We start from the raw sequence: 16,282 nt of genomic DNA, 5'->3' as shown, positions 1-16,282 counted from the left end.
GGGAAACTGAGGACCCGCGGTGACACAAGGAGAACAGCGGTTCCTGGTGGAGGAGCCGGAGGTTTCCATGATCCAATGAGAAGAGGTATTTACGCTCCTGGCCACCTCGCCTGTCCCGTTGGCCACCTCATCTGCCCCATTGGCCACCTCGTCTGCCCCGTTAGCCACCTCTTCTGCCTTTGTCTACCTCGCCTGTCCCATTGGCCACCTCGCCTGTCCCATTGGCCACCTCGCCTGTCCCATTGGCCACCTCGCCTGTCCCGTTGTCTACCTCGCCTGTCCCATTGGCCACCTCGCCTGTCCCATTGTCTACCTCGTCTGTCCCATTGGCCACCTCGCCTGTCCCATTGGCCACCTCGTCTGCCCCATTGGCCACCTCGCCTGTTCCATTGGCCACCTCGCCTGTCCCGTTGTTTACCTCGCCTGTCCCATTGGCCACCTCGCCTGTTCCATTGTATTGTTTGACCTCTGGCCACCTCGCCTGTCCCATTGGCCACCTCGCCTGTCCCGTTGTCTACCTCGCCTGTCCCATTGGCCACCTCGCATGTTCCATTGTATTGTTTGACCTCTGGCCACCTCGCCTGTCCCATTGGCCACCTCGCCTGTCCCATTGGCCACCTCGCCTGTCCCGTTGTCTACCTCGCCTGTCCCGTTGTCTACCTCGCCTGTTCCATTGTATTGTTTGACCTCTGGCCACCTCGCCTGTCCCATTGACCACCTCACCTGTTCCATTGACCACCTCGCCTGTCCCCTTGACCACCTCAGCTGCCCCTTGGTCACGTCTGATGGCGATAAAGGTGTTTTGCGATCTATGTATTGAGAAATCCAGTCGTCTCAGATCATCTCCAAACCCCAGGATCCTCCCCGTGTCTTTGATTCTTGGGAAATGTCTTCCGTGACTAAAGGGTTGATGCGTGTGCACTGCACACGCCTCCCTGAGTTCCACAACACGGTAGTAGGTAGTTCACACGGAGCAGAAGGCACTGACTCAACCAAATACTGACATGTTTGGTATCCACGTGACACTCGGGAATCCAAATATGGTCATTTCCTTTGTGAAAGCTCCGCCTGCAGCCAAGGAGATCCACATGTATGTGCGGATATTCCTAAACTTTCGGGCTGCTTCTCCATCTCTCAACATCAGCTCCACCTCAGAAACTCTGCAGGCCCTGACTCGGAGTCACGGAGCTTTGTAGCCAAAACAGAGGAGAAATTTCAATGTTTACAGATGTTTTTCCCCAGTCATAAATAGCTCATTCCAAAATCCCTCTGAGCAAATCTTTGTAACTAAAGTCCCAAAATCGAACATTTAAAATGCTCTGTCCATTATTTAGATTTCATCGCTGAAAATATCAGCAATTTGGGCCATTTTTATGCATAAAATGTCTCATGTTTATATGGAAACATAATATTGATATCTCCACATTTACATTTCTTTACAGGTCTGTGAGCCACAGTGCGCCCCCTACAGGTCTGTGAGCCACAGTGCGCCCCCTACAGGTCTGCGAGCCACTGTGCGCCCCCTACAGTTCTGTGAGCCACTGTGCGCCCCCTACAGGTCTGCGAGCCACTGTGCGCCCCCTACAGGTCTGTGAGCCACTGTGCGCCCCCTACAGGTCTGTTAGCCACAGTGCGCCCCCTACAGGTCTATGGGCCACAGTGCGCCCCCTACATGTCTGTGAGCCACTGTGAGCCCCCTACAGGTCTGTGAGCCACAGTGCGCCCCCTACAGGTCTGTGAGCCACAGTGCGCCCCCTTCAGGTCTGTGAGCCACTGTGCGCCCCCTTCAGGTCTGTGAGCCACTGTGAGCCCCCTACAGGTCTGTGAGCCACTGTGCGCCCCCTACAGGTCTGTGAGCCACTGTGCGCCCCCTACAGGTCTGTGAGCCACTGTGCGCCCCCTACAGGTCTGTGAGCCACTGTGCGCCCCCTACAGGTCTGTGAGCCACAGTGCGCCCCCTACAGGTCTATGGGCCACTGTGCGCCCCCTACAGGTCTGTGAGCCACAGTGCGCCCCCTACAGGTCTGCCTGCTTCCCTCTTGTCCCTCTTCCTTGTTCCCCTGAAGTCACATGACCATGTGAGTCACTGATAAGTCTCAGTCTGAATAATGTTCCAGTCTTTGAGGCGCTAAAAAGACACAGTCCCATCTTGAGGCGGTCGTGGTTCGATTTGTGGCCGCGTCCACCTGACCGGGACACTCGCAGCCCATTGGCTAGTCCGGGGTCACATGATGCAGCAACGCGTCCGCCTCAGTTTCCGCCGTTTCTGTTGATACTCGCTGAGCTCCTGCAGGTAACCTCTGGACGGCCAGCGCAGCCTCTCCACCGTGTCCCGCTCCTCCTCTGCACCAGAGACACACACAGGTCATCCTCTGCACCACTGACACACACAGGTCATCCTCTGCACCAGAGACACACACAGGTCATCCTCTGCACCAGAGACACACACAGGTCATCCTCTGCACCACAGACACACACAGGTCATCCTCTGCACCAGAGACACACACAGGTCATCCTCTGCACCACAGACACACACAGGTCATCCTCTGCCCCACAGACATACACAGGTCATCCTCTGCACCACAGACACACACAGGTCATCCTCTGCACCAGAGACACACACAGGTCATCCTCTGCACCACAGACACACACAGGTCATCCTCTGCACCAGAGACACACACAGGTCATCCTCTGCACCACTGACACACACAGGTCATCCTCTGCACCACAGACACACACAGGTCATCCTCTGTACCAGAGACACACACAGGTCATCCTCTGCACCAGAGACACACACAGGTCATCCTCTGCACCAGAGACACACACAGGTCATCCTCTGCACCAGAGACACACACAGGTCATCCTCTGCACCACAGACACACACAGGTCATCCTCTGCACCAGAGACACACACAGGTCATCCTCTGCACCACTGACACACACAGGTCATCCTCTGCACCACAGACACACACAGGTCATCCTCTGCACCACAGACACACACAGGTCATCCTCTGCACCACAGACACACACAGGTCATCCTCTGCACCACAGACACACACAGGTCATCCTCTGCACCACAGACACACACAGGTCATCCTCTGCACCACAGACACACACAGGTCATCCTCTGCACCACTGACACACACAGGTCATCCTCTGCACCACAGACACACACAGGTCATCCTCTGCACCACAGACACACACAGGTCATCCTCTGCACCACAGACACACACAGGTCATCCTCTGCACCACAGACACACACAGGTCATCCTCTGCACCACAGACACACACAGGTCATCCTCTGCACCAGAGACACACACAGGTCATCCTCTGCACCAGAGACACACACAGGTCATCCTCTGCACCACAGACACACACAGGTCATCCTCTGCACCACAGACACACACAGGTCATCCTCTGCACCAGAGACACACACAGGTCATCCTCTGCACCACAGACACACACAGGTCATCCTCTGCACCACAGACACACACAGGTCATCCTCTGCACCACAGACACACACAGGTCATCCTCTGCACCACAGACACACACAGGTCATCCTCTGCACCACAGACACACACAGGTCATCCTCTGCACCACAGACACACACAGGTCATCCTCTGCACCACAGACACACACAGGTCATCCTCTGCACCAGAGACACACACAGGTCATCCTCTGCACTGACATTTACAGTGGCAAGAAAAAGTAAGTACACTGTGTGGAATTTCTCACATTTCTGCCTAAATGTGTTCTGAACATTTATTTATTCATTATTATGATTTTAATGAAGATCAGACCACACTGAGTGACCAATTGAGGCAGAAATGTGAGAAATTCCACACGGTGTGCTTACTTTTTCTCAACACTGTAGAAAACGCAATACAGAATAGGCCCTAGTTGGCCTTACTTAAAGGGGCTAGATGCAAGTTCACCATTTTGTACTCACTACTGCCAGCTTAGGTCATATGTGTAGCTGCACCTTCTATATTAAGCTCGTGCATGACGGCGCTTCAGACCTGAAGTAACACCTTTCTGAGTGACAGTGCAGGATTTTAGAGGCAGTTGTGGTGAACAGGTCTGAGCTCATTCTACACATCAGGACATGGCTGGAACATGTAGGGGGAGGAAAATACATCATTTTAACATTTTTAAACTCGGTTTAGTCCCTTTAAAGGGCAGGGAGGGTTGCCAGACCTGACAGCTCCATGAAGTCCGGCTTGTGGCTGAAGATCAGGTAGTTGTTGGCAATGAAGTGCAGCAGCCAAATGTACAGCTGCTCCGCATTATGGCACTGGAACAGGAAACACTCATGTCATACAGAGATATGACCATTTCTATATCACGTTACAGCAGTGGTTCTCAACAGGTGGGACACATGCCTTTACCACCAAACATTTCAGTCGATATATGTGCAGGACAGTATGAAAACGCTCTGTCCCTCTGATAAAAATGGTTTCTGCTTTATATGTTTCTTCAAAGCTTTAATCAATAACACAGTATTTTAAATTGTATAAACTTGTGTTTCCCAACCAGGGGTATGGGGACCCATGGGGTACAGGGCTATAGGGGAATATGGGGATAAAAATGTAATGTTGAGATATCAATGTTTTTACACGTTTTAAAAAGAGAACCTGAATGAGTATCTCAGGAGTGGGCACTGACCTTGGCTCTCCGTAGCAGCCGCACCACGCTGATGCCCGTAGACGCCAGCTCACGACTGGGCATGCTCTGTAGATATGCGCAGACGCAGACCTCGCACAGGTGCTGCAGCCTCTTCACCTGGTACATCTCTGCGCAGACGAGCACCGCCATCGCCTGGAGCACAGACGCTGCACACGGGACAGGGTTCAGATCCTGCAATCTTTAATAAAGCTGTCCCTCTGCTAGTAGTAGTTGTTGTACTGTAGTAGTAACAGTACTTGTAATAGCAGCAATATTGCAGCAGTAACAGTTGTAGTAGCAGTTGTATTGCAGTAGTAGTAGTTGTATTGCAGTAGTAAAAGTAGTTGTAGCCTATTTCCTACACTTTGTCCTCACTTTTGAGCTCAAGTGTCCGACTTTTCACTGGTCTCTCTTCTACTGGTACTCTTTTCAACAACTTGTCCTCAATGGAAAACAGAATATCCATTTCCATCCATCCATTTTCCTCCACTTTATCCGGGGCCAGGTCCGAGGCACTTCCCGATCCACGCACGTCACTCCATCTGTTCTGGGGGGACCCCAAGGTGACACCAGGCCAACTCGGAGACAGTCCCACGAGGCCTTGTCCCACTAGGACATGCCTGGAATACCTTCCGCGGGAGGCGACCAGGAGGCATCCGGAACAGATGCCCGAGCCACCTCAGCTGCTCCTTTCAACGTGAAGGAGCAGCGACTCTACTCCGAGCTCCTCCCGGGTAACTGAGCTCCTCACCCGATCTCGGAGGGTGCGCCCAGCCACCCTACGAAGGAAACTCATTTCGGCCGCTTGTATTCGCTATCTTGTCCTTTCGGTCATGACCCAAATCTCATGACCATAGGTGAGAGTGGGAACGTAGATCGATCGGTAAATCGAGAGCTTTGCCCCGACTCAGCTCCCTCTTCACCACGACAGACCGATACAGCGACCGCATCACTGCTGACGCCGCACCGATCCGTCTGTCGATCTCACGCTCCATCCGTCCCTCACTCGTGAACAAGACCCCGAGATACTTGAACTCCTCCACTTGACGCAAGGACTCCCCACCGACCTGAAGAGGGGAAGCCACCTTTTTCCGGTGGAGAACCATGGCCTCAGATTTGGAGGTGCTGATCCTCATCCCGGCTGCTACACACTCGGCTGCAAACCGCCCCAGAGCAGCTGAAGGTCTTGGTTTGTTGAAGCCAACAGAACAACATCATCCGCAAACAGCAGAGATGAGATCCTGAGGCTCCCAAACCGGACACTCTTCGGCCCCTGGCTGCGCCTAGAAATTCTGTCCATAAAAGTAATGAACAGAACCGGTGAAAAAGGACAGCCCTGGAGGAGACCAACAACACGCTCTGGAAACGGCTTCCCCCTCCTGAGCCGCCAGACGGTTTGCCAGAATCTCTTCAAGGCCAACCAACAGTCCTCCATGGCTTCACCGAACTCCTCCCAGACCCAAGTTTTTGCCTCTGTGACCGCACAAGCTGCAGCACGCTTGGCCAGGTAGGACTCCTTCTTCAGCTTGACGGCATCCCTTACTTCCGGGCGACACCACCGCCGCCGCGACAGGCACCAGAGACCTTACAGCCACAACTGCAAGCAACTGCATCGACAATGGAAGAGGAGAACATGTCCATGTCACCAAAGATGGGAGTTGAAGACCCTACAGACAGAGGGATCCACCAGACGTTCCCAACAGACCCTCACAAAACATTTGGGCCTCCAAATGTTTGGGATCTAGCTCACCACCAGGTGCTCTTTTCAACAATTTGTCCTCAATGGCAAAAACAGAATAGTTTATATTATATATCAAGTAAGTTTCCTTCATCAGGTACAAGGCAAGAAACATTGTATTACATGAACTCCTGGCAAAGGAACTTTGTTCCTTGGGCCAATACACCAATGAAAAAATATCTCCCTAGTTTTCACATCCCAATGTTGGCAAGGATGGTAGTAGTTGTAGTAGTAGTCATATTACAGTAGTAGCAGTAGATGCAGTAGTAACAGTAGTAGATGCAGTAGTAGTATTATTGCAGTAGTAACAGTAGTTGTAGAGTGTAGTACCTCACCTGGGCAGCAGGAGTCAGTGTACAGATATTCTAAGAAGGACAGGAAGGCGTCGGGAGACACTCCATGGATCGGGACCACACGGCTGCGTGCCTCGGCATATTTCCCGCTGAACATGGCTGCCATGACATCACAGCGAGCCACGAGGACCGCCCTGTGGGCCGGGAGCACGCTGCCTGCAGGAGGCGCCACAGAGCAGGAGAGACAAACAGAGGGTTATTATCTCCATGGAGAGAGCAACATCCAAGTCCCCGCCCCTTTCTGTACTTGAAGGTGGCTCATTCTTAATATTCCAAACAATGTCATGAAAATGTCCCGATCTTTTGGTTATCATTGTAACTCAAGTTATTTTGGATGAGTAATGTCAATCATTATTTTGGGATGTGGTGGCGGGGACTGTGTGACGGGGACTGTGTGGAGGAGACTGTGTAACGGGGACTGTGTGGCGGGGACTGTGTGGAGGGGACTGTGTGACGGGGACTGTGTGACGGGGACTGTGTGGAGGAGACTGTGTGACAGGGACTGTGTGGAGGGGACTGTGTGGAGGGGACTGTGTGACGGGGACTGTGTGGACGGGACTGTGTGAAGGGGACTGTGTGACGGGGACTGTGTGGAGGAGACTGTGTGACGGGGACTGTGTGGAGGGGACTGTGTGACGGGGACTGTGTGGAGGAGACTGTGTGGAGGGGACTGTGTGACGGGGACTGTGTGGAGGAGACTGTGTGGCGGGGACTGTGTGGAGGGGACTGTGTGGAGGGGACTGTGTGGAGGGGACTGTGTGGAGGGGACTGTGTGGAGGAGACTGTGTGGCGGGGACTGTGTGGAGGGGACTGTGTGGCGGGGGGCTGTGTGACGGGGACTGTGTGGAGGGGACTGTGTGGCGGGGGGCTGTGTGACGGGGACTGTGTGGAGGGGACTGTGTGGCGGGGGGCTGTGTGACGGGGACTGTGTGGAGGGGACTGTGTGGAGGGGACTGTGTGGAGGGGACTGTGTGGAGGAGACTGTGTGACAGGGACTGTGTGGAGGGGACTGTGTGGAGGGGACTGTGTGGAGGGGACTGTGTGGAGGGGACTGTGTGGAGGAGACTGTGTGACAGGGACTGTGTGGAGGGGACTGTGTGGAGGGGACTGTGTGGCGGGGACTGTGTGGCGGGGACTGTGTGGAGGGGACTGTGTGGAGGGGACTGTGTGGAGGGGACTGTGTGGCGGGGACTGTGTGGCGGGGACTGTGTGGAGGGGACTGTGTGGAAGGGACTGTGTGGAGGGGACAGTGTGGAGGGGACTGTGTGGAAGGGACTGTGTGGCGGGGACTGTGTGGAGGAGACTGTGTGACAGGGACTGTGTGGAGGGGACTGTGTGGAGGGGACTGTGTGGAGGGGACTGTGTGACGGGGACTGTGTGGAGGGGACTGTGTGACGGGGACTGTGTGGCGGGGACTGTGTGGAGGGGACTGTGTGGAGGGGACTGTGTGGCGGGGACTGTGTGGTGGGGACTGTGTGGAGGGGACTGTGTGGAGGGGACTGTGTGACGGGGACTGTGTGGAGGGGACTGTGTGACGGGGACTGTGTGGAGGGGACTGTGTGACGGGGACTGTGTGGAGGGGACTGTGTGACGGGGACTGTGTGGAGGGGACTGTGTGACGGGGACTGTATGGTGGGGACTGTGTGGAGGGGACTGTGTGGAGGGGACTGTGTGATGGGGACTGTGTGGAGGGGACTGTGTGACGGGGACTGTGTGGAGGGGACTGTGTGGAGGGGACTGTGTGGAGGGGACTGTGTGGAGGGGACTGTGTGACGGGGACTGTGTGGAGGGGACTGTGTGACGGGGACTGTGTGGAGGGGACTGTGTGACGGGGACTGTGTGGAGGGGACTGTGTGACGGGGACTGTATGGTGGGGACTGTGTGGAGGGGACTGTGTGGAGGGGACTGTGTGACGGGGACTGTGTGGAGGGGACTGTGTGGAGGGGACTGTGTGACGGGGACTGTGTGGAGGGGACTGTGTGGAGGGGACTGTGTGGAGGGGACTGTGTGACGGGGACTGTGTGGAGGGGACTGTGTGGAGGGGACTGTGTGACGGGGACTGTGTGACCGGGACTGTGTGGAGGGGACTGTGTGACCGGGACTGTGTGGAGGGGACTGTGTGACGGGGACTGTGTGGAGGGGACTGTGTGACAGGGACTGTGTGTCGGGGACTGTGTGGAGGGGACTGTGTGACAGGGACTGTGTGGAGGGGACTGTGTGGAGGGGACTGTGTGGCGGGGACTGTGTGGAGGGGACTGTGTGACGGGGACTGTGTGGAGGGGACTGTGTGACGGGGATTGTGTGGAGGGGACTGTGTAACGGGGACTATGTGGCGGGGACTGTGTGGAGGGGACTGTGTGACGGGGACTGTGTGGAGGAGACTGTGTGACGGGGACTGTGTGGAGGGGACTGTGTGGAGGGGACTGTGTGGCGGGGACTGTGTGGAGGGGACTGTGTGGAGGAGACTGTGTGACGGGGACTGTGTGGAGGGGACTGTGTGACGGGGACTGTGTGGAGGGGACTGTGTGACGGGGACTGTGTGGAGGGGACTGTGTGGAGGGGACTGTGTGACGGGGACTGTGTTACGGGGACTGTGTTACGGGGACTGTGTTACGGGGACTGTGTGGAGGAGACTGTGTGACGGGGACTGTGTGGAGGGGACTGTGTGACGGGGACTGTGTGGAGGGGACTGTGTGGAGGGGACTGTGTGACGGGGACTGTGTTACGGGGACTGTGTTACGGGGACTGTGTTACGGGGACTGTGTGACGGGGACTGTATGGTGGGGACTGTGTGGAGGGGACTGTGTGGAGGAGACTGTGTGGAGGGGACTGTGTGACGGGGACTGTGTGGAGGGGACTGTGTGGAGGGGACTGTGTGACGGGGACTGTGTGGAGGGGACTGTGTGGAGGGGACTGTGTGGAGGGGACTGTGTGGTGGGGACTGTGTGACCGGGACTGTGTGGTGGGGACTGTGTGACGGGGACTGTATGGTGGGGACTGTGTGGAGGGGACTGTGTGGAGGAGACTGTGTGGAGGAGACTGTGTGACGGGGACTGTGTGGCGGGGACTGTGTGGAGGGACTGTGTGGCGGGGACTGTGTGGAGGGGACTGTGTGGCGGGGACTGTCTGGAGGGGACTGTGTGGCGGGGACTGTGTGAAGGGGACTGTGTGGAGGGGACTGTGTGGAGGGGACTGTGTGGAGGGGACTGTGTGACGGGGACTGTGTGACGGGGACTGTGTTACGGGGACTGTGTTACGGGGACTGTGTTACGGGGACTGTGTGGAGGAGACTGTGTGACGGGGACTGTGTGGAGGGGACTGTGTGACGGGGACTGTGTGGAGGGGACTGTGTGGAGGGGACTGTGTGACGGGGACTGTGTTACGGGGACTGTGTTACGGGGACTGTGTTACGGGGACTGTGTGACGGGGACTGTATGGTGGGGACTGTGTGGAGGGGACTGTGTGGAGGAGACTGTGTGGAGGGGACTGTGTGACGGGGACTGTGTGGAGGGGACTGTGTGGAGGGGACTGTGTGACGGGGACTGTGTGGAGGGGACTGTGTGGAGGGGACTGTGTGGAGGGGACTGTGTGGTGGGGACTGTGTGACCGGGACTGTGTGGTGGGGACTGTGTGACGGGGACTGTATGGTGGGGACTGTGTGGAGGGGACTGTGTGGAGGAGACTGTGTGGAGGAGACTGTGTGACGGGGACTGTGTGGCGGGGACTGTGTGGAGGGACTGTGTGGCGGGGACTGTGTGGAGGGGACTGTGTGGCGGGGACTGTCTGGAGGGGACTGTGTGGCGGGGACTGTGTGAAGGGGACTGTGTGGAGGGGACTGTGTGGAGGGGACTGTGTGGAGGGGACTGTGTGACGGGGACTGTGTGGAGGGGACTGTGTGGTGGGGACTGTCTGGAGGGGACTGTGTGAAGGGGACTGTGTGGAGGGGACTGTGTGGCGGGAACTGTGTGGCGGAGACTGCGTGGCGGGGACTGTGTGGAGGGGACTGTGTGGAGGGGACTGTGTGGCGGGGACTGTCTGGAGGGGACTGTGTGAAGGGGACTGTGTGGAGGGGACTGTGTGGCGGGAACTGTGTGGCGGAGACTGCGTGGCGGGGACTGTGTGGAGGGGACTGTGTGGAGGGGACTGTGTGACGGGGACTGTGTGACCGGGACTGTGTGGAGGGGACTGTGTGACCGGGACTGTGTGGAGGGGACTGTGTGACGGGGACTGTGTGGAGGGGACTGTGTGACAGGGACTGTGTGTCGGGGACTGTGTGGAGGGGACTGTGTGACAGGGACTGTGTGGAGGGGACTGTGTGGAGGGGACTGTGTGGCGGGGACTGTGTGGAGGGGACTGTGTGACGGGGACTGTGTGGAGGGGACTGTGTGACGGGGATTGTGTGGAGGGGACTGTGTAACGGGGACTATGTGGCGGGGACTGTGTGGAGGGGACTGTGTGACGGGGACTGTGTGGAGGAGACTGTGTGACGGGGACTGTGTGGAGGGGACTGTGTGGAGGGGACTGTGTGGCGGGGACTGTGTGGAGGGGACTGTGTGGAGGAGACTGTGTGACGGGGACTGTGTGGAGGGGACTGTGTGACGGGGACTGTGTGGAGGGGACTGTGTGACGGGGACTGTGTGGAGGGGACTGTGTGGAGGGGACTGTGTGACGGGGACTGTGTTACGGGGACTGTGTTACGGGGACTGTGTTACGGGGACTGTGTGGAGGAGACTGTGTGACGGGGACTGTGTGGAGGGGACTGTGTGACGGGGACTGTGTGGAGGGGACTGTGTGACGGGGACTGTGTGGAGGGGACTGTGTGACGGGGACTGTATGGTGGGGACTGTGTGGAGGGGACTGTGTGGAGGGGACTGTGTGATGGGGACTGTGTGGAGGGGACTGTGTGACGGGGACTGTGTGGAGGGGACTGTGTGGAGGGGACTGTGTGGAGGGGACTGTGTGGAGGGGACTGTGTGACGGGGACTGTGTGGAGGGGACTGTGTGACGGGGACTGTGTGGAGGGGACTGTGTGACGGGGACTGTGTGGAGGGGACTGTGTGACGGGGACTGTATGGTGGGGACTGTGTGGAGGGGACTGTGTGGAGGGGACTGTGTGACGGGGACTGTGTGGAGGGGACTGTGTGGAGGGGACTGTGTGACGGGGACTGTGTGGAGGGGACTGTGTGGAGGGGACTGTGTGGAGGGGACTGTGTGACGGGGACTGTGTGGAGGGGACTGTGTGGAGGGGACTGTGTGACGGGGACTGTGTGACCGGGACTGTGTGGAGGGGACTGTGTGACCGGGACTGTGTGGAGGGGACTGTGTGACGGGGACTGTGTGGAGGGGACTGTGTGACAGGGACTGTGTGTCGGGGACTGTGTGGAGGGGACTGTGTGACAGGGACTGTGTGGAGGGGACTGTGTGGAGGGGACTGTGTGGCGGGGACTGTGTGGAGGGGACTGTGTGACGGGGACTGTGTGGAGGGGACTGTGTGACGGGGATTGTGTGGAGGGGACTGTGTAACGGGGACTATGTGGCGGGGACTGTGTGGAGGGGACTGTGTGACGGGGACTGTGTGGAGGAGACTGTGTGACGGGGACTGTGTGGAGGGGACTGTGTGGAGGGGACTGTGTGGCGGGGACTGTGTGGAGGGGACTGTGTGGAGGAGACTGTGTGACGGGGACTGTGTGGAGGGGACTGTGTGACGGGGACTGTGTGGAGGGGACTGTGTGACGGGGACTGTGTGGAGGGGACTGTGTGGAGGGGACTGTGTGACGGGGACTGTGTTACGGGGACTGTGTTACGGGGACTGTGTTACGGGGACTGTGTGGAGGAGACTGTGTGACGGGGACTGTGTGGAGGGGACTGTGTGACGGGGACTGTGTGGAGGGGACTGTGTGGAGGGGACTGTGTGACGGGGACTGTGTTACGGGGACTGTGTTACGGGGACTGTGTTACGGGGACTGTGTGACGGGGACTGTATGGTGGGGACTGTGTGGAGGGGACTGTGTGGAGGAGACTGTGTGGAGGGGACTGTGTGACGGGGACTGTGTGGAGGGGACTGTGTGGAGGGGACTGTGTGACGGGGACTGTGTGGAGGGGACTGTGTGGAGGGGACTGTGTGGAGGGGACTGTGTGGTGGGGACTGTGTGACCGGGACTGTGTGGTGGGGACTGTGTGACGGGGACTGTATGGTGGGGACTGTGTGGAGGGGACTGTGTGGAGGAGACTGTGTGGAGGAGACTGTGTGACGGGGACTGTGTGGCGGGGACTGTGTGGAGGGACTGTGTGGCGGGGACTGTGTGGAGGGGACTGTGTGGCGGGGACTGTCTGGAGGGGACTGTGTGGCGGGGACTGTGTGAAGGGGACTGTGTGGAGGGGACTGTGTGGAGGGGACTGTGTGGAGGGGACTGTGTGACGGGGACTGTGTGACGGGGACTGTGTTACGGGGACTGTGTTACGGGGACTGTGTTACGGGGACTGTGTGGAGGAGACTGTGTGACGGGGACTGTGTGGAGGGGACTGTGTGACGGGGACTGTGTGGAGGGGACTGTGTGGAGGGGACTGTGTGACGGGGACTGTGTTACGGGGACTGTGTTACGGGGACTGTGTTACGGGGACTGTGTGACGGGGACTGTATGGTGGGGACTGTGTGGAGGGGACTGTGTGGAGGAGACTGTGTGGAGGGGACTGTGTGACGGGGACTGTGTGGAGGGGACTGTGTGGAGGGGACTGTGTGACGGGGACTGTGTGGAGGGGACTGTGTGGAGGGGACTGTGTGGAGGGGACTGTGTGGTGGGGACTGTGTGACCGGGACTGTGTGGTGGGGACTGTGTGACGGGGACTGTATGGTGGGGACTGTGTGGAGGGGACTGTGTGGAGGAGACTGTGTGGAGGAGACTGTGTGACGGGGACTGTGTGGCGGGGACTGTGTGGAGGGACTGTGTGGCGGGGACTGTGTGGAGGGGACTGTGTGGCGGGGACTGTCTGGAGGGGACTGTGTGGCGGGGACTGTGTGAAGGGGACTGTGTGGAGGGGACTGTGTGGAGGGGACTGTGTGGAGGGGACTGTGTGACGGGGACTGTGTGGAGGGGACTGTGTGGTGGGGACTGTCTGGAGGGGACTGTGTGAAGGGGACTGTGTGGAGGGGACTGTGTGGCGGGAACTGTGTGGCGGAGACTGCGTGGCGGGGACTGTGTGGAGGGGACTGTGTGGAGGGGACTGTGTGGCGGGGACTGTCTGGAGGGGACTGTGTGAAGGGGACTGTGTGGAGGGGACTGTGTGGCGGGAACTGTGTGGCGGAGACTGCGTGGCGGGGACTGTGTGGAGGGGACTGTGTGGAGGGGACTGTGTGACGGGGACTGTGTGACCGGGACTGTGTGGAGGGGACTGTGTGACCGGGACTGTGTGGAGGGGACTGTGTGACGGGGACTGTGTGGAGGGGACTGTGTGACAGGGACTGTGTGTCGGGGACTGTGTGGAGGGGACTGTGTGACAGGGACTGTGTGGAGGGGACTGTGTGGAGGGGACTGTGTGGCGGGGACTGTGTGGAGGGGACTGTGTGACGGGGACTGTGTGGAGGGGACTGTGTGACGGGGATTGTGTGGAGGGGACTGTGTAACGGGGACTATGTGGCGGGGACTGTGTGGAGGGGACTGTGTGACGGGGACTGTGTGGAGGAGACTGTGTGACGGGGACTGTGTGGAGGGGACTGTGTGGAGGGGACTGTGTGGCGGGGACTGTGTGGAGGGGACTGTGTGGAGGAGACTGTGTGACGGGGACTGTGTGGAGGGGACTGTGTGACGGGGACTGTGTGGAGGGGACTGTGTGACGGGGACTGTGTGGAGGGGACTGTGTGGAGGGGACTGTGTGACGGGGACTGTGTTACGGGGACTGTGTTACGGGGACTGTGTTACGGGGACTGTGTGGAGGAGACTGTGTGACGGGGACTGTGTGGAGGGGACTGTGTGACGGGGACTGTGTGGAGGGGACTGTGTGGAGGGGACTGTGTGACGGGGACTGTGTTACGGGGACTGTGTTACGGGGACTGTGTTACGGGGACTGTGTGACGGGGACTGTATGGTGGGGACTGTGTGGAGGGGACTGTGTGGAGGAGACTGTGTGGAGGGGACTGTGTGACGGGGACTGTGTGGAGGGGACTGTGTGGAGGGGACTGTGTGACGGGGACTGTGTGGAGGGGACTGTGTGGAGGGGACTGTGTGGAGGGGACTGTGTGGTGGGGACTGTGTGACCGGGACTGTGTGGTGGGGACTGTGTGACGGGGACTGTATGGTGGGGACTGTGTGGAGGGGACTGTGTGGAGGAGACTGTGTGGAGGAGACTGTGTGACGGGGACTGTGTGGCGGGGACTGTGTGGAGGGACTGTGTGGCGGGGACTGTGTGGAGGGGACTGTGTGGCGGGGACTGTCTGGAGGGGACTGTGTGGCGGGGACTGTGTGAAGGGGACTGTGTGGAGGGGACTGTGTGGAGGGGACTGTGTGGAGGGGACTGTGTGACGGGGACTGTGTGACGGGGACTGTGTTACGGGGACTGTGTTACGGGGACTGTGTTACGGGGACTGTGTGGAGGAGACTGTGTGACGGGGACTGTGTGGAGGGGACTGTGTGACGGGGACTGTGTGGAGGGGACTGTGTGGAGGGGACTGTGTGACGGGGACTGTGTTACGGGGACTGTGTTACGGGGACTGTGTTACGGGGACTGTGTGACGGGGACTGTATGGTGGGGACTGTGTGGAGGGGACTGTGTGGAGGAGACTGTGTGGAGGGGACTGTGTGACGGGGACTGTGTGGAGGGGACTGTGTGGAGGGGACTGTGTGACGGGGACTGTGTGGAGGGGACTGTGTGGAGGGGACTGTGTGGAGGGGACTGTGTGGTGGGGACTGTGTGACCGGGACTGTGTGGTGGGGACTGTGTGACGGGGACTGTATGGTGGGGACTGTGTGGAGGGGACTGTGTGGAGGAGACTGTGTGGAGGAGACTGTGTGACGGGGACTGTGTGGCGGGGACTGTGTGGAGGGACTGTGTGGCGGGGACTGTGTGGAGGGGACTGTGTGGCGGGGACTGTCTGGAGGGGACTGTGTGGCGGGGACTGTGTGAAGGGGACTGTGTGGAGGGGACTGTGTGGAGGGGACTGTGTGGAGGGGACTGTGTGACGGGGACTGTGTGGAGGGGACTGTGTGGTGGGGACTGTCTGGAGGGGACTGTGTGAAGGGGACTGTGTGGAGGGGACTGTGTGGCGGGAACTGTGTGGCGGAGACTGCGTGGCGGGGACTGTGTGGAGGGGACTGTGTGGAGGGGACTGTGTGGCGGGGACTGTGTGGCGGGGACTGTGTGGCGGGGACTGTGTGGCGGGGACTGTGTGGCGGTGCAGAAGTGGCGTAGAGGTTGCTCCCGCCTTATTTTATCACGGTGGTCTTAAACAGTGTCCTGACTCCCACTCAGAGGTGACACAGTGAGACCCCCTAACTGCATACGGCTAATGAGGTCAGGGAGTTTGAAGAAGACAG

At 58.6% G+C, this 16,282-nt stretch overlaps 1 protein-coding gene across 2 annotated transcripts in view; it reads right to left on the bottom strand.

Moving 5' to 3' along the window:
- Positions 1-1,944: 1,944 nt before the first annotated feature.
- The window catches only part of rhobtb3 (Rho related BTB domain containing 3), a 30,266-nt gene continuing 15,928 nt past the window's right edge, over positions 1,945-16,282 (bottom strand). For both annotated transcript variants that reach the window (XM_079582250.1, XM_079582251.1), the window contains exons 9-12: positions 6,738-6,911; positions 4,665-4,831; positions 4,197-4,293; positions 1,945-2,343 (exon numbers count right to left, since the gene is read on the bottom strand). In XM_079582250.1, the coding sequence (XP_079438376.1) occupies positions 2,225-2,343; positions 4,197-4,293; positions 4,665-4,831; positions 6,738-6,911 (557 nt within the window). In that variant the 3' untranslated portion in view covers positions 1,945-2,224. The remainder of the gene's footprint in view (positions 2,344-4,196; positions 4,294-4,664; positions 4,832-6,737; positions 6,912-16,282) is intronic.

Source organism: Gobius niger (assembly GCF_951799975.1).
Source record: "Gobius niger genome assembly, chromosome: 24".
Lineage (NCBI taxonomy): Eukaryota > Metazoa > Chordata > Actinopteri > Gobiiformes > Gobiidae > Gobius > Gobius niger.
Note: the sequence above shows the minus strand (reverse complement) of the source record. Positions and strands in the feature narration are given on the sequence as shown.